Source organism: Galleria mellonella, unplaced genomic scaffold (genome assembly GCF_026898425.1).
Source record: "Galleria mellonella isolate WM207_F2 unplaced genomic scaffold, CSIRO_AGI_GalMel_v1 utg64, whole genome shotgun sequence".
In the NCBI taxonomy this organism is placed as follows: domain Eukaryota; kingdom Metazoa; phylum Arthropoda; class Insecta; order Lepidoptera; family Pyralidae; genus Galleria; species Galleria mellonella.
This window is the reverse complement of record NW_026442133.1, coordinates 1,539,147-1,561,447: the sequence shown is the minus strand read 5'-3', so window position 1 is coordinate 1,561,447 and position 22,301 is coordinate 1,539,147. Positions and strand designations below refer to the sequence as shown.

Sequence of the window (22,301 nt, the reverse complement as noted above, 5' to 3'; positions counted from 1 at the left end):
TGAGGGTAGAATCATTAAATTCGGAAAATGTCAAGTATTGCAAAAACTCAAACTAATAAATCACTTTCACTTGTCAATTTGTATTCAGCATGGGTAGTTGAGTAGAAATTTGTTAAAATTATTTCGAATACTTTTCCGTTGTAGACCTGTGTAATTAATAATGACTAATAAATCTTTTAGAAAACGTATACAAGAATGCAATTGTGTAAATTTAAATGCTCAAGGTACCACTTGATCGAGTAGAAACGGAATGCCAACACCGTGTGGTCCCGACATAGATTGGGTCACCCCTTCTTTTTCCGTAGGTGTCATAGGAGACGACAGTTAACAGCTGATATGATGATGATGATGAATAATCCTTTTCATCCCCATTTACACATTTCCAATATTAAGCAAGTAATACTCATATATTGTAAATTAATCTATTTAAATGAGATACAAGTCACAACATAATTACAGCCAGGGATTACATTTTAAACAAAGCCAACCTCCGAATTTATATTTTGAATAAATGAGATTATTATTATTCGAAATCAGTACCGTTATTATATTGATTATAACATATCGTATATATGTTTATAAATCAAATATAAATGTTTATAATTTAATTAAAATAATTGTTTTATTTAGTTTAATTTTTATTAAAGAAAAAACCAACAGCTCAAAAATGTTATTATATTTTATGACATTGTATTTGGACTTGACGTTTATTATTTGAATAGGTAGACATAACGTAAACACATATTCAGCTAAGAGAGCAAGACAAATATTACAGTACTTATGTACTGTTGAAATAACACTTTCTTCCCTTAGACAAACTACGACCACCCCTGTAATTTCGTTACGTACGTGCGCGCGTCCAGTACCGTTGTAACTAGGTTGTTTACAACCCTACTCTAGACGTAGCGTTAACTTAATAATCTTGGTGACAGGTAAAAATCATCTATGTACCACATACATATAATACAATTTTAACTAGATGTCTGTGTAATAAGAGATATAAGAAAACTATTATGAAGGGTCTTAATAATAGCAATAGAAGAAAAAAGAATAATTTATAGAATTTTTATATATCTATGTGTTTGTTCTGGTATCAAGAAAAAATTACTGTACCAAGTTGATCGTGGTTTTTACAGTTTTAAGTAGTACTTAAATCTAGTGTATGTGTTAGTACCTATTAGATTTTTGACTGCTACTTTGTACATTTGCATTTTAGAAGTAGGAAAATCAATTAAATAACTCATCTAGATGGCGAATCAAGATGAAACATACATCAAATTTTACATTAGACCTTCACGAATACAGTTGTTCGCTGAAGAAAGCAGTCTTTGCGCGATGTCAGAAATAAACACACATACAGACAAACAAAATTTTTATAAATTATTCTTTTGATATCTATTGTTTTTATTTATAACTCTATTCTCTAGTTATAATTTTATTATATTAGTAAAATAAAACTAAAATACGAAGTCGAGAGCAAAAACAAGTTAACTAACTATAAAGAAGTTATATGTATTACATTTTATAGAAGTTTGATTTTGGTCTTCAAGAATCTTCAATATTTACCAAGTTATGGGACCAACATGGAAATAATATATATAGGCGACGGTTACCACTTTTCATCAGGTGGACCGCCAGCTTGTTTGCCATTCTAAGTTGCATAAAAAAACCTTACAGAGTATGACAAGACTTATTAAAATTATTCAAACTCAAATACAAAAAATACAAGCGAATTCAATTTAGGGAGTACATCTGGAAGCCTCTAAAAATAACTTCTTTATGGAAGTAAACATCAGGTAGTTGTTTTGGTCCCATATAATAAGCGTACCCAAGAGGCTGTCCCAAAAGTGGATCGTAAAACTACAAAATGCAGTGAGTATACCTCCATAACAACACATTGCTATAAAATAAACTATTTATGAAATAGATATATTCTATATTTTGTTAAATCCATTTATTTAACAAGACATTTGTAAATAGAAGGAATTAAAGTGAATAAACGTTATTTTTACTTCTTCCTCACTTACTCTTACTTATTTTAACTCATCCTTACTTATCATTCGTCACTGATAACCCGCAACATAAACCAAGAATACAGACTTTATTGATTTATCCATAAAAATAAAAATCTCATCTGACTACTATGTTACTATCATAGTTATATACTCACCAATAATACACGACAGAAAATGAACTGTAAAGAGGTATACTGCGCCGGTGGTCCGCCCCATTGCTCAAAGCCCCAGAGGGGATGACGCCGTTCCTGAAACAAAGCCTATGTTAATAACCTCTCAAAGAAACCCTTTCTAGCCTTGAGGCGACTGGAAAATAAAAGAAACTAATCAGTAGCGAAGTATTCAGAACCTTGTGAAAAGAATTTGGTGACAAGTTCGTATATTTTAAAGTTGAAGTAAGGGATTGTGGTTTTCGTTATTTTTTTAATATATATACACATATAAAATATTATATTATATCTATATATTAAAAAAAAAAAACGACATCATAACCTTCAAGAAAAGAGTATATTCCTTTTTAAAAGGCCGGCAACACACCTGCAATGCCGTTGATGTTGTGGGTGATCATGGGCGGCGGTAGTCACTTATCATCAGGTAAGACGCATGCTTGATTGCTCCTTTTGTTGTAAAAAAATATATAAATACTATAGGTATTTATATATTTTTTTACTAAATTATATATATATATATATATATATATATATATATATATATATATATATATTATATATATATATATATATATATATATATAAAGCATCGAGTTTCAAAAACCGGTCAACTTTTCTCAGCTAATTGTGAAATTAGCTGCCTCGTTTTTTGTTATCAGTGTTCTATATACTTATACACACAATGTATCTTGATGTATTATTTAATAAATAAAATGAATATTTACGCATTAAAAAGGTGTTGAGTTTATAAGATATAATCAATATAGAAGTTATAAAGAAGTCACGTATAACTATTTATCACTGAAATTTGTATGAAAAAGTTAACCCGCTTTTCTCGAAGCATTTGTATGGGGACACTATCTATATAATCTAAAATTTATACATTTATATATATGTAATTGCATCTGAATTTAATTATAATATATTATAGTACTTTACTATATATCCCCAATATCAATGTCATATCGATCGTATTGAGAGAGTGCAAAGAAGTTTCACACGTTACTTGGCTTACAAAGATAAATTATGTCCAATAACTGCATCTTATACTGATCGTCTGGAATTCTTCGGGATGAAGTCACTGAGTCAGCGTAGAAAGATTATAGATCTTATAATGTTGTTCAAGATTTTAAATGGCCTTATTTTGATACCTGACGATGTTAAGGATATACGCTTGATAGTACCACGTAATTTCAATATTAGATCTGCTAAAATAGTTAACACATTTTCAACATACGCTTGTCGTACTAACTTAGGATCCAATTCTCCCCTCAACAGAATGTTATCATCGTATAATAAAGCCGTAAACGTTGATCATGATATCGACATCTTTGGTAATTCTTTAGTGCAGTTTACTAGACTTATTAATAATATGGATTGGTAGTTAGGTCTTTTCTTATTGTATAATTGTTAGTGTACATTGACGTTTATCTGTGAGAGCTGTATACACCTTTAATTGATATGTTCATATAGCCTTAAGCTTGGTAGTGAGGCGTAAGATTTTTTGTTCTAACTTAGATTTAAGCATTTTGTAATAGTAGTTTTTCTCTTTTACTTACTAATAACATTGTATATTGTCTACTTAATTATTGTGAGCATATTGTTGGTGTGTCTTTTATAAATAAATAAATAAATAAATTAGTACTACATTTTTACTTAACTAGCTTTTACCTGCAACTTCGTTCACGTGATCGGAATATGTTTACTTACCGGGATAAAAAAGCCCATATTTTATTCCATCTCATATAGTACGTATAATACCAAATTTCATAGTAATTGGTTAAGTCGTTAAGGCGCTATAAGGTAACAAACAAGCAAAGTCACTCTCATATTTATAATATTAGTAAGGACGAACTCATGTTTAATTTTTTAAACATGTTTATTGTTTCAATTTTTTTAGTTGTTTCTCAGTTTCATATATTGCTAACGAATTCGATTCCACCCTATATAATAAATAGATAGAAATCTCCATTCAATCGCAGTAACGTAAATTGTATTTAATTTTGATTATAATGAACAGTAATCAAGGAGAAACGAGGGCGAATAGCTGCTGAATTACTTCTAAAACTTTAACAGAGCCTTTAACGCGATCGGGGAAGTATTTTGAAAGCGCTTTGTTCAAAACAAAGATACTCGACCGATCAATATTGTCTAACCATTATATACTTTGCGATTTGATCGCGATTGCTCTGTTTATTCTTCTTTACTAAGCGATTTATAAATGGAGTAGGAAAGAATAATTCTTAATTCGCCTATTTTTATTACGAGTATATTTAAAAAATTCTGTATTGAATTTAATATTTTTTCTTGGAGCAAACAAGATTAATTTTCTAGTTTCTATCATGTTTCTATGTTAATTATGCTATAATTAATTAGATTTTATGTAATTTATAATTCTGAATTTATCGTCATTATTATACCAGCCAGCTGAACACAGGCCTCCCCTAGTGGAGGGCTTTTGCCAGTAATTATCATACTTGGCAGGTGGGTTGACAAACGCTGTTAGGTTTTGGTGATATTTTAAAAGGGAAGCTGTTGCCCATTTCTCGACCATTAAGATCCCTCAATCGCCTCTTACGACATTCATGTGAAAAGGAGGCGTGGTCTTTTCTACATATGTCGGAACTACACGGCAAAATTCTAAATACATTGGGACAATTTAATCAACTTCATTGTCCCGGTACAGAATAGGCCACCCCTTCCTTTCCCGTGGGTGTTGTAAAAGCCGACTAATGGAGAGAGAGGAATGGACACCAGCGTCCCTCTTAAAACGTCTCTAAAGCCAAACTGCGGTTGCCAATCCGCCTGTCAAGTGTGGCAACAACTGGCAAAATCGCTCTTATCCCTCAACAGTGGATAGTTAAAAGCTAACATGATGATATGAAGAATCAACTTTGAATTTGACTAAGTATATATAGTATGTTATATGTATCTACAATAAAAATCTATCTAATAATTTAACCTATAATGTTCGATTGCTGAGCAAAGAACGTCCTCGTCTTCTTACAAAATTATCTATTTTGCGTCACCTCGAACCAGTTCACAAAAAAAATCAATAATCTAATATTTTGAAGTTTATTTAGAATATTTTTGTTTTTTAAGTATAAAAGAGTCACTAAAATTCTATACACAAAAATATAATTCACATAATGCTATTTGAAAAGGTTATATTATTTTATTTGAAATGAAAGAAAAACTCTCCATGTGAGACCAGTCTGGTAAACCACTTTACGTCTGGCACACTGAGCAATCAACGAGTGCTGTTACACTAATTGGCAAATTTTTCTACTACCTACATTTAGCTTCCACTAATAATACCATCATTTTGGAAGTCAATCTTAGTCTATTATTAAATCTAATAATAAAAGGCAATGTAATTATAGAATGGCATTCAAGACTTATGTTGCTATCAATACAGAACGTAAAATTATTATAGAATTTATTTTCCAAGTGTATTTCCTTGGATTTATTTTAAGAAAATTTCTAGAGACAATATCTGTCTTTATATAGGTGAGTCTTCTCATTACTTGCAGGAAATGAATCCTGAAGTTATAAGAGGATAAAATATAGGTTATGAAAGTTTTAAGTAGTAGTAGTTTTGTTGTTGCTTTAACTTACATTTTACCATGAGCTTAAACTTTAATTTTAATTTTGTGTTTCAACCGTGAAGCAGTTGTGTTTGCATGGCTGTGTTTCGGTTTGAAGGGTGGGATATGGCGTGAATTTACTGGGTACAGAGGAATAACATCTGAGTCCTCAGGAATGGCAACGCATGGGGGTATCATGGGCGAAACAGTATACTCTGTTTTGTCCATGGTACTGCTCATGTCTATAGGCGACGGTTACCACTTTCCATCATCTGAGCCGTCCGCTTGTTTGCCATTCTAAGTTGTATAAAAAAAAAAACAAAATTTATACGTACTATTGACAAATTAATATATACCTATATTAAGTGATGAATGGACTGTTTGACAGCTTATATTATATTATTACTAATTTAGATTTTCACCTTCTCGACTTACATCGGCTTTAAATATATACCCCGTCTTGTAATGAACAGGAAAAAGGTACATATGTCTCCTATTGATAGTATTTTTTGTGTTGTTTTTCTCCTACTTTGCCCTATCCTTTGTTAAGTGTTTACTGAATTTGTGAATGGTTGTGTATTCGATGTATAAATAGTATTGGATGATTCTGGTGTATTTGTTGAATATTTCATTGTTGTTGACTGCTGCGTGTTTTGAATGTGATGACTTTGTGTATTATTTAATTTTGAATATGGTATCTCCTAATCCTTTGCTGAGTACGGTTGTAGTATAAATGGCTGCTTCTTTTTTTAAAATGGTCATGTTAAGCATATTTATGTGTTTTTTTTTTATATTTTTAGTTACTATTCCTGTTGCGACTATTACTATCGGGGTGATAATCATTTATGTGTTTCACAAACGACTGACTTCAGTTTTAAGAAGGTGGTATTTGCTTAACTTTTCAATTTCCTTGGCTACTATATTAGTCAGACAGTACAGTTATATGTATTATATTGTTGTTATTGTTTTTATCTATATGTATTAAATCTGGTACAACATGTGTTACTTTATTTATATTATATTATTTTTATATCATATTTTATTACATTGTATTATGCAGATATATAGACAGGTAACTTCTTGTTAATTAACATCTATTTTAGACAAATTATTATTAGAAACAAAATAACAGATCTTTGAGAACAGTACACAAATTGGGTTTTATGTTTCCGTCGTCCATTAAACAATGCCATTACGATTGTAGCGGGGGAAATGAAACAATTTGTCGCTGACATACCTCGTGTAAACAAGATGGATTGTGGAAGTCATTCATCATACTTGCGGTCCGTTCGACCCTAACTATCTCCTCGGAACCTCGATTTATCAATTATCCGCTTATGAGGCTTTCTCTTTGTATTTTATCTAATGTTCATCATGTAGGGTTAAGATTGAGACTCAACAAATTAAATGAGGTTAGATTTTGAAAGAAAGATGGCATAAAAATTCCACTTATACCATCGATATACGCTGGCAAGGTTACATTAAATGAACATTTGGGAGGATGAAGTCAGATCAGTTAGCCCGTCGTGTCGAATTTACCTGGAATCAATCACGATAGTTTTTTCTACGAACCACGTGGAATTAGGCCTTGGAGGATATATTGTTATCAATGATGCTACTAAAACCTATTATTTATAATCCCTCCCCTCACCTTTTTATATTTTCATATATAGAACTTATAAAATCCTGAATTAGCATTCTTTTGGTATTTATAAGTTCTATACATATTTAATATATAAGAAGGTTAGTTAATACACGCCAATTGTAAATCAAGTCCCTATTTGTACAAATCTTATTGTACGATAAAGAATAAATAGATAAATGATATGCATTCAAAATTAACATGATATGTAATTAGTATATTAAGTTTATTTGGAAAGTAAATGTTCGATTTATATTTACACTGAACTGATTATCGTTACTAATTGAGATATTGGTCCACTAATGGAAACATAATCTCGAAGGGTGTTCACTGTTGTTTTGTTAGGATGATTCTAACATTTTCGTATGAATAACTAATGATGTAGGTAAGTAATGTTGATATTATCAACTTCGTATAGTAAAAACACGTGTAATAATATTTTTAGATACAATAACTAATGAATATTATAAAATAACGAAGGATAGGAAGTGAAAGACCAAGACATAGTTATATCAGGCAGATTAAGGAAAAAGTTGGTGTCGTCTCGTATCAAAGGGTAAGGATATTCGCCGAAAATCGTGGAAATGGTAAGAGTTGCACAAGTGCTTGGATATTAGATAATAAATTAATTTATTTATTGTGGTCTATTTCAATAGAACTTAACGAAAATGTAAACAAATATTCGTTTGCTTACATTAGTTTGTTACTTTTCGATTGAAATAAAATATTAACTGATTTAATGTTACGATTTGTATAAATTTATGAAATCTTTACTGTTCCCTTCAAAGAATGATACAGATTATAAAGATTAACAGTATGCACACAAACAATATGAATACTCAACTACATATACTTAATTACATAAAACCCGCATAAAAAGGTGACAATGGGTGGCCATATCGCTAAATAGCGATCTCTTCCAGGCAACCTTAGGATAGAGAGGAAAAATTAAAATTGTGTCTGGTCAGGGCGTAACAAAAAAAATACTAAAAATGAGAGAAAAAGGGGCTACAAATAAATTTAAACGTAGCGTAAATAGTGTAAATAATTAATGTAATTAATGATAATAATAACAATAAAATACCTATAATATACTTACTTATATAAAGACATATATACTATTATACTAGGTACTACTACGGTGATGATTTTCTTAAACAGTAATTTGTTACTAATTTTGATTTGTAAAAATTTTGAGTATTTTTATGATAGTTTACAAAAAAACTTTTTATTCTTTTCATCAAGATCATTGAAATAGGCTATAGTAAATATTTATTCATTTAAATAACTTCACTATTAACTAATGAAGATATGCTTTAATAGGCGAAGTTAATGCTAGATGCATAATATTATTTCTATTGACAGATTTGTTTTTGTATATGTATATACAAGATAGAAATGAGTGTAAAGTTCCTGGTAATGGCCAATGAAATAATTTAATGGCGCTAAGCTTAAAATAATGAAAGATAGAACACGTTTTATTGCCACGTGAATTGTGACGTATCTACGTGTAGAATTTTTAAATTTGAATTTTTATGAGTCTCATATTTTTCAACCAACTTCAAAAAGAAGAGGATTCTTTTATTCTTTTTTTATGTTTGTAACCTCATAACTCCGGTTCTAGATCGATTTGAAATTTTTTTGTATGGATTGGTCTCGAAGAAATTTTATCGAAATCTGTTCTAAATTAAAATAATTGGTTGAAGTCGATTTTCATTTGTGCATTATTCATCAGCAATAAAAGATACAAATAATAATTATAAATAACATGTGTTTGTATTGTCTGCACTGCTCATGTCTGTAGGCGATGTTTCCCACTTTTCATCAGGAGAACCGTCAGCATGTGTGCCATTTTAAGCTACATAAAAAAATACAAATAAAAGCACAAGAAAATTACATTTAGTTCGTCCGTGCATTTCCGCATGTTCGTAATAAGACGGAATAAAAATTAATTAAAAACAAAACATTCTAGATATCAGAAAAACACGTAGCTTTATTTCGTATTTTATTAATTAAGTAAATGATTCGCCATCTTGTGGTAATACCAAAGCGTTGGAAATGAGACGGAATTCACGAGGGACGGCCAACGAAAGAAAAATTGTATTTATGTCGCTATAAATGTAATAAGGGACCGACATAAGAGATTATACCGGTATAATCAGCAGTTGTTGTTTTTTTATTGACAAGCTGTATACTACGGCTTTTCACATGTGAATCGAGATAGAAATTAATTTATGTATTATTAAATTTATATCTGTCTGTTCTGTTTATCATTACGAGAAATTGATTGAACGAATTTCAATGGAATTTTGTTTTTATTAAATTATGATAAAATGTATAATATCTACTTTATATAGATTATAATTATTAGATTATAATTATATGACACAGCTTATCATACACATTTATGACCTTACGTAAAACGCAGTTATTTATTAATTGGTCACTAAGTTTACGAACAAACCTACTCTTGATATGATTATGTTTCTCTAGTGTAATATTATAAATGTGAAAATGTTTTTTTTTTATTTTTGTGTTGCCTCTTCACGCCTTAACGGTTCGACTAATCATTAACATATAATATTACGTAATTTGGTATAGAGGTAGGACAGATCGTTATTTGTCCTACCTCTATACCTTACCTAGTATTATATGGTACATACTAGGTAGTTATGTAATAATTTCGTATGAAAAAGGATATAGATTACATTTTATCCCAACCACGCGGATATAGACACGGTCACAAATGAAAAACCCTGAAGGTTAGATAATATAATACTACATTAAGGTACATTTTCTTGAAAAAGGTTAAATGTTTTTTCCGTTAATATCTCAAAATTCGTTTACTCACTGTCCTTTTGACACGTTATACGAAGTAAACGTATTGTATATCCTACAAAATGGAGTCGTGTCACGGCTACGCGGATATTTCGAAATGTTAACATTTTTTTCTGTCACCTGACCTTGATTTCCAACAAAGAAGGTGGTGCTGTCATCGAGAGTCGTGTACTTTCTAGTGATGTGCAAATCATGTTTAGAATTAAAATGAACATATTGTAGAATCCAATGCTTAAAATAACTATGCCCCGAAACTATATTCATGGAACTAACTAGTTTAATTGAATTACATTATTTCACGTGAAGCGGTGCGGTCGGACATAATAGTTCATAGTTTCATTTTCATCGGTTCAATTCAGTTCATTGAACATGTTGGACATACGAATGACAATGTAAACTGTACAAGAAGAAGTACATACTCTTAATTTCAATATTTTCTAACCAAATGTACCTACAAAGAGTTAGTAAGAACTCAAACATGATCGGGATGTGTTGGTCATATCGACAAATGCTTGCTCATAATCGCAGACTGATTGGTCACGCGAATCTGCGTCGGATTTTTTCTAATAGATAGGGGGACAATATGTTGACGGGGCAGAGTTAAGAATTTTTTTTTAATGGGTAATAATGGAATGGTAATCCTGCCTGTACTATCGGTATACACTGGCAGGGTACCAATGAAAGATAATACGTGAGGATGAATGCAAGTCAGATGGCCCGTCATAACGAATTGGACAATAAGTAACCACGATGATTTTTAGGAGGCATCGCGTGGATATCGACCTGATAAAGTATACTGCTAACAGTGAGGTTGTTGAACCTCATTACTAGCAATTCCATTCCCTTAGTGTAGAATAGTGGGTAAGAATAGATGCAGGTCAGGCAAATCGTGATGAATTATACAAGAATTAGCTGCGGCGATTTCCACAGAAAATCTCGTGAAATTTAACATAACAGTAATGAGGTTTTTAGATCCACTAACAATCTCTATTCCTCGATGCGTTAAATTAGATATATAGTTCTAATAAGGGATAGTTCTAGAACAATTTCAGTTCGGAATGTCTTATATCTAGTACCTTCTCCCGCAGGCTATATTTTGCGAGTATTGTGACACTGCATTGTGACGTTGCTAAGGTCTTATCACTTTATCATGTCATGTATGAATACAAGTGAACGTGGCGATGGGCCGCAATAATGTCTATTTCGTGTTTTCGTGACTATAATGCTTCCATTTCGAAGCTATGAGTCCTTTAGGAGTCGAATTATTTATAGTCGGGATAATGTTCTTCGAGCATGTTGCCGTGATACAACCATTGAACGAATTTATCAAGAGTAATTTCGGTAGTATTATTTTTTACTATATAAGTAGTAGTTGTCACGTTTGGTAGGTGGATTGGCAACCGCAGTTAGGCTTTTAGTGATGTTGAAATTAACTGGCAACTTATTAATGGGCAACTAAGGGTTGCCCTTTACAACACCTACGGGAAAGAAAGGGTTGGTCCATTCTATGCCGGCACCACATGGCCTTAATAGTATATTAAAGGACTTAAATTAACAAGACTTTGATTATAAAAATGTTGACTTCAATCATGATAAAAAAATATGTGATCAATCTAAAAGTAAACTAAAAAATCAATTCAGAATTGGTAAAAATATCGCTATTTCTTACCATATATGTATAAATGTTTATAGGTGATTTGACAATTTTGTTCTTTTAGAAGTCTCTTATAATCATATCGAATGTAACAAAAAATGTCAGAGTGTTAACATATACAGCTTAAAATGTTGAAAGCTATCCGTTTATAAAGTAATTTGGCAGAAGGATTACCGGCGACCCTTGTGGGTTAATTTATATACGCGAGTCTAAAACTCTGGAATGTTTTTGTATGTGCTAATGAAAAATGTTCACCTTTTCTACAGCTCTGTGTAACATATGTAATAGTAAAAAGTAATTAATTACAATACTGAAATCTATTTTTTTTTTATTATTGTTCACTCAAAATTTACGGAAAAAAATGAGTAATCCATTTTTTTATATCTATGATATAAAAAAATGGAATCTGGATTTATTGGAATTTACAATCCGTCCTTTCATTTTTTACGTGACTGTTAAAAAGAGTAATGTTTTCAGTGTTCAGTTTCTTTAGTCGAAATAACTTATAAATGGCTAAATAGATTTGTATGTATGCTTCTCCTTAGAATTTTCACATTATTCGGAGCAACATTAGCTGTAATTATTTTTAAAATAGTTCACTTTGTAGAATAGCTTTCTAGCTAGCTTGCTAGAATAGCTTTTCTTGCTTTTTTATTATTTCACGGAGTAAAATGTACTTGTTCATCAAATGACGGGCCGTGTGTTTTCTTTCACGATTCCTTTGACAATATATGGTTACGGTAGGCTATTGGGGTCATCTGTGTTTAGTAGTGGTCAATATGACATCTCTCTATTTGAGAGAGAGAGAGTTGCTTAATTTGCTTCACATAGGCTCATAGAAGTTTATTTCGGGTGTAACCTCCAGATGTACTTATCGGATAAAATATATTAAATGGAATTAAGAAAGATTTGACGGCACTGTTGACCAACAAGTGTTATTATAATATTTTTTTTTTTATGATTTATTTCTTTAATTTTATTATTACAAGCAATTTTTGAATTATTACATTTGTCATCAATAATATTTATACACCGAATAAAATACGCAATGTAATGTTTGATTGTATCTATCTTTATATATATAAATCATTAATTGATTGAAAAAAAAAAAACGAACAAGTCAAATATAAATAAACAATTCGAGAAATATCTACACATCTCATCCAATAAGGCGATAAGTATTAACAATATAAGTCTGAAGTTCTCCGAGCTGATGCGGAACTTTTCGCAAACATATGTATAAAGGTCGCATACCATTGCTCTCGGCTCGGGGAGTTCTAAACTAGTAAATTCATTTATCATTTAGAATATGAGTAAGTTGAGCAACAGTCAACGAGTTTCATAATTATTTCTGTGCAGACAATTTTATTTTTACCGACACAGAATTATGGCATGATGCGTAAATTCCAAGGCAATATGCCAAGTTTTGTTTATTTAAAAAAAATACTATAAAATTACTATAAATGACTAGACTGCCATAAAGAATGGTCTTGATTTACCTGCATCCACTAACTCCCTGCAAAATATTTGAGGCCATCGCTCCATCTAGTGGGGGTCGTCCTACACTGCGATTGCCTGTACGGGGTCGCCCCTCAAGAACCCTTCATCAGTTGTCGATGTTTACAATTATACATATTGTATACATGTAATATGTATACTTAAAAACATCGGAATTTTTATTTATCCATAGTACGATTATAAGATTGTATATGCCTGTATATCAATTAAAATTAATGTCTGTATTTACACTGTTGATGTACCTTTTAAAAATAAATAAATAAATTGTACGTGGTAAGATTTAAATGGGGCCTATCGTATGTAAAAACAAACATATATACAAATATTTATCGACGAATTGAGAACAAAGTGATTGTAATGGGTAAATTTACGCGTTGTAAACACGTTGTAAAAAAAGCAGGTATGTAGTTACTATTTACCCGCAATTTGTCATCGCGTTACGTCCCGACAGTGTATTTAAAATAAATTGATTGTAAGCTCTTGGCTATCAATAATTTAATATTTTTGTTATAAAAATCGTCGACTGAAATTTTACCGAAAATAATAAATAATCTGACTATCCTGAAAGAAAAATCTTTTAATTAAAAACTCAATGGCCTATAGATTTATTGGCGAAAATATCGTGTAACCGAAATCTTCTGCGAGAACCTCTGGTGAGAAATTCCAGTATGTAATTTTTTATGCAATATAATATCACATCATTTGCTTAGGTACCACTATCGCATTCGTGTTTCTACTGTAAAGCAGCTGTGTTTGCATGATTGTGAAGGCTGGGGTATGGTAATAAAATTACAATTATAGAGACATAACACCTTAGTCCTCAGGAATGGAACGCGTGAGAGGTCTCATGGATGACACAGTACCTACTCTCTTATGTTCATGGTACTGTTAGTGTCTATCGGCGACGAATTCCACTTTCCATCATGTGGGTCGTTTACTTTTTACCATTTTAAGCTGCACAAAAAAATCTAAAATAATGCCCATAGCAAAAGTCATGTATTGTCATTCCTAAGAATTATGACCTCAGTACTCTGAAATTTCACCACCAGATCCCTCTCTTTAAATCGAAACACACTCACAAGCACTGATGTTTAGCGGCAGAAATACGGCTGGAGTCGGGGATATCTATGGAATGGGAGGGAGGGAGAGATAGGATGTTATTAATAGGGACTAGAAAGTCCAATGTTAAGAATATACATCGACCTTTACGTTGGTCTTCCTAGCAACCAATTATTTATTTATTCATTAGTACATATATGTGTACATGGCGGACCTAATGCTAAAAGCATTATCTTCTAGTCAACCATAGGGAAGTGTCAGAATACTGGAATGCGGTACTAGTAATTATTGATATACCTACATACTAATTTTTTTTTTATACAACTTAGAATGGCAAACAAGTTGACGGCCCACCTGATGGAAAGTGGAACCGTCGCCTATAGACATGAGTAGTACCATGGACATAACAGAGTATACTGTTTCGCTCAGAATACAACCCATGTATTGCCATTCCTGAGGCCTCAGGTGTTATTCCTCTGTACCCACTCTTAAAACCGAAACACAGCCATGCAAACACAACTGCTTCACGGTTGAAACACGAATGGGACAGAGGTACCCAAGCAATCGACTTTTGTACAAAGTCTCCCTCTGGTACAAATTACATATATAAACGAATTAATATATATAAATAACAAATATACTTACACATATATAACATATACTATATTGTACACGAAATTGGGAATAATATAAAGTAATTACTGCTCGGATAAAGTAAAAAAGTGAGCATAACCATGGCGGTTACAAATGGATAAATTCTTCATAATACTCCAACGATGGATACTGATAACCTAGATGTAGTTACAATTTCATTATCATCCATTACTTAAGCAGAAGACTTTTTTACAAAGTCTCCTTCTTATATATATAAATAAGTATGATCCATTTCCTATTATTATTGTTAGATAAATATTCAATTAGCTATCAAATTGAGTTATATAAATAAGCTAAATAAATAAATTCACGAGTAGACGTTAATTTCCGATAATGTTTTAACGAGTCACAAACACAACCAACTCAATTGTTTGAGGCTGAGTCTGACTGTATTTTATTGTTTGCTTACAATTTCAATTAAGGAAATGTCAACCCAGACGCTTCAGGAAAGTATTTGATGAGAAATAAATATTTAAATTACTGATTTTCTTTGCGTAGTGAGTTTTGACAGTTGATAAGGTAAAGTATGTCCAGGAAGTGAAAAAATTTATGAATGCGAGCTAAGCACGTGAACTTGTGAACTTTGCGAAAACTTACTGTCCTTACTTGTATTATTTTTTTAATGTAAGTATATAAGTTATTTTTATGTAATTTAAAATGTATGTTTTATGTAGTGAATTAATTATACTTAAGAATAACTTTGGCATATATGAGTATCTATAGACAGAAGTGGGAACTAGGTATCTTTTTATGAGAGCGTTTTTTTATAGAAACACTTTTTTCAAAGAATTACAAGTCAAAAATGCGACAATGTCTTTTCTAAATTATTTCTCTATAGTTTCCTATATAGATACAGAATAAAATGAAAAATTCATGAAAGAATCGAGATAGAGAAATAAAATGTTTTACGCACCTTTGGTTTTTATGTGCCCTCAATAGTTGGGAGTTCCCAAAACGGTAACTTCATGTCTTTGTTTCGTACGCATTGCAGTCACGATCTTTTTTATTTATTTTTTATTCACTCATATCCTATTTTTTATTTGAACAAGTTTATTTATAAAAATTTTTAAAATGAGTTTTTATAGCTTTTATTCTTCATCAGAGTAAATCAAATTAATCCAAACACGTTAGAATTAAAATACGTAGTTTACGAGTTCTATCTGTGTTAATCAAAAGATCAGCTCGATGGTAACATAATATTGTATTTTCGCTGAACTTAGGTACAAAAATATACCAAATTTCAATACAATTTGTCGCCAGCAAGTGTTTAAAAAACAGAAAAAAATCTGAACTAAAGCAAAAAAATGCATGTGTAACAATAAGTAGTGGTCAGAAGTCATCGGACCGCGAATGACACGCAGATGAAGGAAGAAACCTATCTAAGAGAGACATTTGACACTCTGTTCTCTATGCTTACGCCATAAGAGTCTTGGCGTGATCAATCTATCGATTGACAGATAGATAGATAGATACATGAACAAAATTTACTGCAGACAAAAAGTGATAATGAATAACTTACAATCAATTTTTAATAGCCAATAAAACAGAAATTGGTAAGTTTATCTAGGTATATATATATATATATATATATATATATATATATATATATATATATATATATATATATATATATATATATATATATATATCGATATATCTTTATTATATAAATGCTCATTATTATAATGCCAAATAGGGTAATTAAAGGCATTTATCCTTATGGTGAATGAACTCTCGATATGACCTCAATTTATCGAATATGTGAATCCATGTATCCAACGATATGTGTATTTTAAAATAGACAGAATAATAATACTGCAATACTGGTTTATAATGGAACCAATTGAAATCATTTATGACAAAAGACTTCATTGAATACGATAATGCATCATCAATTTATCAGCCGTTAAATGTTCACTGCTAAACATAGGCCTTCTCCTATTGGGGAGTTTTGCTAATAGTTACCACGTTTGGCAGGCAGGTTGGCAACCGCAGTTAAAATTTGGTGATATTTCAAGAGGCTGCCCATCCCTCGATCATTAATTTCCCTTAGTTACATTTTACGACACCCACGGGAAAAGAAGAAGTGGCCCTTTTTATACCAGGGCCACACGGTAATATGATAATTGCAGACTTAAAATAAAATAAACACTGAACTAAGATTTTTAATTTATAATTTAATGCATAATATCTCACCGGCACCATTAGTTTACGCTGGCTGTATGAGTAAATAGTGAAAGGGATAGATTTCTGATGATGAAATTACGGAAAATCAAAGTTCTCTACAAACAACTGTGTGGAAGTCAATTTGACAAGGTATATTACTAGTAATAAAATATCTGATCTCCATATTCGAGTATATATATAGTTATATAGATTAATAGTTTACAAATAAATAATAAATTTTTAAAATAAAACTTTATACTCTTTTGTTGGAAAGGTGCATCTACTCAATTGATGAATTTTAAAATACTCTTTCATTATTTTATGCCTGACTGATGACTTTTAAATTGATTGTAATGTTATTTTTTGACAATTATTATTGGTTATTTTGTTGCTTCATGTTTTTTTTTTTTGTTATGTTATATTTTACGATATCTTCTTGTCACTTGCAAAAATATTCAACACAATGCAATATTGTAACGAATAAAATAAATTGAAATTGAAATTGAAATAGGCACCTAAACATTCCACATGTACCACTCGAGATACCTGTAATTTTGCTTAATGAATTATCCGGTGACAAGTAGCGGCTTGACATTCTCTCTGTTGCACGGAAATACTCACGTTAACAGTGAACAGGTGTCCGATGTTAATAGTATATATACTGTTAGCTCTATATGACTGTACAAACCTAGCTTTGACATTGTTTAATCACGTTAATGGATACTAAGTAACGAGTTTATTTGAACACGTTTCATTCAGTCCCAATAAATTATGATTAAAAAGTACCGACTTCAATTTTATACATCTCAAATTAATTAGTATTGGTACAGAATTAAGGTGGAAGCAAATAGATTAAATAGAAAAAAAAGAATAATGTAAATCCTTTCACAGACATGTTTCATTTACATATCGTAAGGTGTACTACAAACAAATAGTATAACGTTGAAGTGAAACCCTCCCTTTTTATGCCGGTTAAAAATGATATAACAGTTAGACTATGGTTCATTATAAGGAATTTTTAATAATAGTAATAAATATTATAAGGTGTATATTTCATTTAGGAAATATAAAAACATATGTATATGAACAATTTATCAACTCAAATAAATTAATGACAATGAAATAAACCTAATTAAGCTACGCTCAACAAGAGGGGGGGGGGGAGGAAGAGATTGTTAGTGATGGGAGTCTGACCTATTACTAGCAATAGACCTTGTCACGTCGACCTCCACGCAGTTCCCCCTGGAAACCATCATGGTTAATTCTAGTGGAATTCATCACGATAGGTTAAAAGCAGGTTTTTTATCATCCCTCCATCGTACCTCGCTAGCTATATCAATAGCGCAGGCGAGGGTACCATTCCATTAACCCATTAACCCTCAGTATGTAAAGATAATTTGTACTTAAGGAGTTTTATTTAAGTATAACAATATCCAAATAAATAATATAATTTAATTAATCTACAAAATATTTTAAAATTTATATTAAAAACCTTCACATTTACAAAAGTATTTTAACACTTCATCTTTCATAACCATTAAGCCGGACATTGGTTATTTTCCGGATATCCCGATGTTCCGTGAAATAGGTCCCGAAGGATAAATTGGGGCTTTGACCTCAGACTTTTTTCAAGGGAACTATGAGGTTATCGCTTATGAGGTTCATCCTTAAGAAAACCCATTTACAGTAACAGGCGATATCTTTCGAAGACAAATAATATATTAAGCGTCTATGTGGGTCAACGATTGCTATATAAATGTTCTTATTTGCCGTTAGTCTCTTATCGTTAGTAGATAAATTTTTTATACCACAAATGTGGCAAACAAGTATATAGCCCGTCTGTTAATAAACGGTATAATATTAAACTATATCGGCCAGACGATTTGGTACAGGTTTTCTCGAATTGATATGTTTTGTTCTTTTATTGACCATTTATGATTTGGAATGAATATCAGTAGTGATGCATTGTATTTTCACTCTATCATTACAAGGAAAACACATACCATTTTTTTTAATGGGTCATAATGGAATGGTAACTCCACCCGCGCTATCGGTATGCACTGGCGGAGCACCAGTGAAAGATGATAGGTGAGGATGAAGCAGGTCAGTTAGCCCATCGTGACGAATTCAACAAGAATTGTTTACGATAGTTTCCAGGGGGAAATACGTGGAGATCGACCTAAAAGGGCATATTGCTAGCAATAGGGCTGTCAGACTCCATTGCCAACAATTCCTTTCCCCCCACACATACCATATTATACCATATCAGCCGTTAACTATCCATTGCTGGGCATAGACCTCCCTCTTAGGGAGTATTGCTAGTAGTCCCAACTCTTGGAAGGCCGGTTGACAACCGCAGTTAGGCTTTGGCGGTGTTTCAAAAATAACAGCACTGCTCATCTTTCGATCATTAAGTTCCATTAATCGCCTCTTACGACACTCACGAAAAAGGAAGAGATGACTCATTCTACGCCGGGACCACACAGAAAGTACATACACAGTGTGAAATCGAAATCATTAGCTAATTTTTAAGGACGTATTATGCTAGCGAAATTGAACTTATTTAAAAGTGCTTATAAACAAATCTATTTGAATAAAGATAATATGAATTTGAACATTTTTCTCAATAATTAAGATTGTGTCCCACAATAAAAAAATTACTTCACTTGTGACAAAAACAGTTATTTTGATGTAAAAACTGAACTACTTAACCAACTTTAATAAATTGTCTATGGGACCAATCTGAGGGTATATCCTTTCGAATAAAAAAAATATTTCCAAATTGGTTTACAACTGACGAAGTTATAAGGTAACAAAAACCGATACGACAACATAACCTTCAAGAAAAGAGCATATTCCTTTTTAAAAGGCCGGCAGCACACCTGCAATGCCGTAGGTGTTGTGGGTGACCATGGGCGGCGGTAGTCACTTACCATCAGGTGAGCCGCATGCTCGTTTGCCCCCTGTGTTGTAAAAAAAAAAAAAAAACACTTTGAACTTTGAAACTATTTGAAGTCGATTAAAAAAAAAATTACAAAAAAATTTGAGCCTCTATATTAATAGTAACAATTTAAGTATGGGAGAACTTCTTCTATACCACAGATAATATAATACTATACTAGCCCATACTAAGACAGCGCGTTTATATATGTATATATTTACATTAATACCATATAAATCTATCCAGTAGGATGTGTGTGTGTGTGTTTGTGTACTTATGTGTACAAACAGGTATTAAAAATGCTAATAACATAATAATCCAAGTCATTTTTAATGTTCCATGTACTAAAATGGTTTTATTACAGTAATATTACTTAAGTGCTATAACCTAATATTGATAGTGCAAATTTAATACGTTCAAAGTTACTGTGCAGTAAAAATCCAGATTAAAAGATATTTCGAACGAGTTCGTAAAAATTGAAATCTGTGCTTTTGCAATAAAATTACAATGTCTGTTTCATGCTTTAAGTTGATGCTTTACAAGTCTTACAAATTGATCTTAAACTCAAATTAACCATATTGAAGAAGTAAATAATTTTGCAAGAATTTACAATACTATTAATTCTATTATTTAATTTTGTAAAGCGTAAACCATACAATGCGAATGTCTAAAACTTAATAAATCCTATATACATATTTAGATAGATAGATCTGTTTATTTGCTGTAGCAACAATAATTTACCGTTAAAATAAACAACAATAAAGAAAATAAAATTCTGTACATTTTGATAGTAATAGAAGCTGCTTGCTATATATGCACACCTCTAGTGAGATGCACCTATACATAAATACCAGAGGGAGACTGTACAAAAGTCGATTGTTTGGGTACGTCTGTCCTATTCGTATTTCAACCGTGAAGCAGTTGTGTTTGCATAGCTGTGTTTCGGTTTGAAGGGTGAGATATGGCGTGAATTTACTGGGTACAGAGGTATAACACCTGAGTCCTCAAGAATGACAACGCATGGGGGGTATCATGGGCGAAACAGTATACTCTGTTATGTTTATGGTACTGCTCATGTCTATAGGCGATGGTTACCACTTTCCATCAGGTGGGTCGACCGTCAGCTTGTTTGCCATTCTAAGTTGTATAAAAAAAAACATAGAATAACTGTCAATTGTACTGTAAAATGTACTTGTTTAAGCTTTGAAAGCATGAACGGTCTGCGCCACTTAAAGTCTGGCAGTTTGCACTATTATGGATTTTAAATTATAAACCAAATTGTCAGTATCAATAATTTTACAATTATTTTAATAGTGACGTTGTGTTTAAAAATACTATATCTAATTTATGATTTAGATTAAACTAGTCTCCAGTGCAGGTTTATAACTGCAAGAAATACTACATTGTCTAAAATAACATCGACTTAGTTGCCAAAATTGAACAAAGCAAAGGCCAGTAGCATGCCAGCAGTTTCTTGGCTGAGATAAAAAGTAGCCACAATAGCAAACCCTTTTTATAAGAAAGGTGCCAAAATGGCTCCATCCCGGTTTTATGTTTGTGATATATTCCGAACTAGTGAAGATAGGCGTTAGAACACCGCTTACTCAGATTTTAGTTCTTTCCCTAAGTTGTAACAATGAATATTTACGTCAGACTTTTTATTTATACTTTTGCATGCATTAAAATATATCTACAGGGCGAACTTAATGTCTGATGGTATTATTGACCAATCAATCGTAACGCTAAATAGAGTAGCCAGCAGCAATAGTAGCCTATTCTATGCTGGGACCACACGGGGTCAAGCTTAACAGGTGGATTGACAACCGCAGTTAGGCTTTGTGGATGTTTTTAGAAGGGCATCTTTGCCCATCCCTCACCTTCCTTTAGTCGCCTCTTAAGATACCCACGGGAAAGGAAGGGGTAGTCTATTTTATGCTGGGACCACACTGGGAATTATATAATATTAATATTAAATTTATATTGAAATTTTAAAATGCACGCTTTACATAAATGAAACTTTTCATTTGAGTACTCCTTCTTATACTCATGAAAACTCT

At 31.7% G+C, this 22,301-nt stretch overlaps 1 protein-coding gene across 1 annotated transcript in view; it reads right to left on the bottom strand.

The window, feature by feature from the left end:
* LOC113512730 (hemicentin-2-like) overlaps positions 1-22,301 on the bottom strand; it is a 61,133-nt gene that overhangs the window by 25,760 nt on the left and 13,072 nt on the right. The window contains exon 2 of the mRNA XM_052900183.1: positions 2,171-2,263. Coding sequence (XP_052756143.1) covers positions 2,171-2,231 — 61 coding nt within the window. The 5' untranslated portion in view covers positions 2,232-2,263. The remainder of the gene's footprint in view (positions 1-2,170; positions 2,264-22,301) is intronic.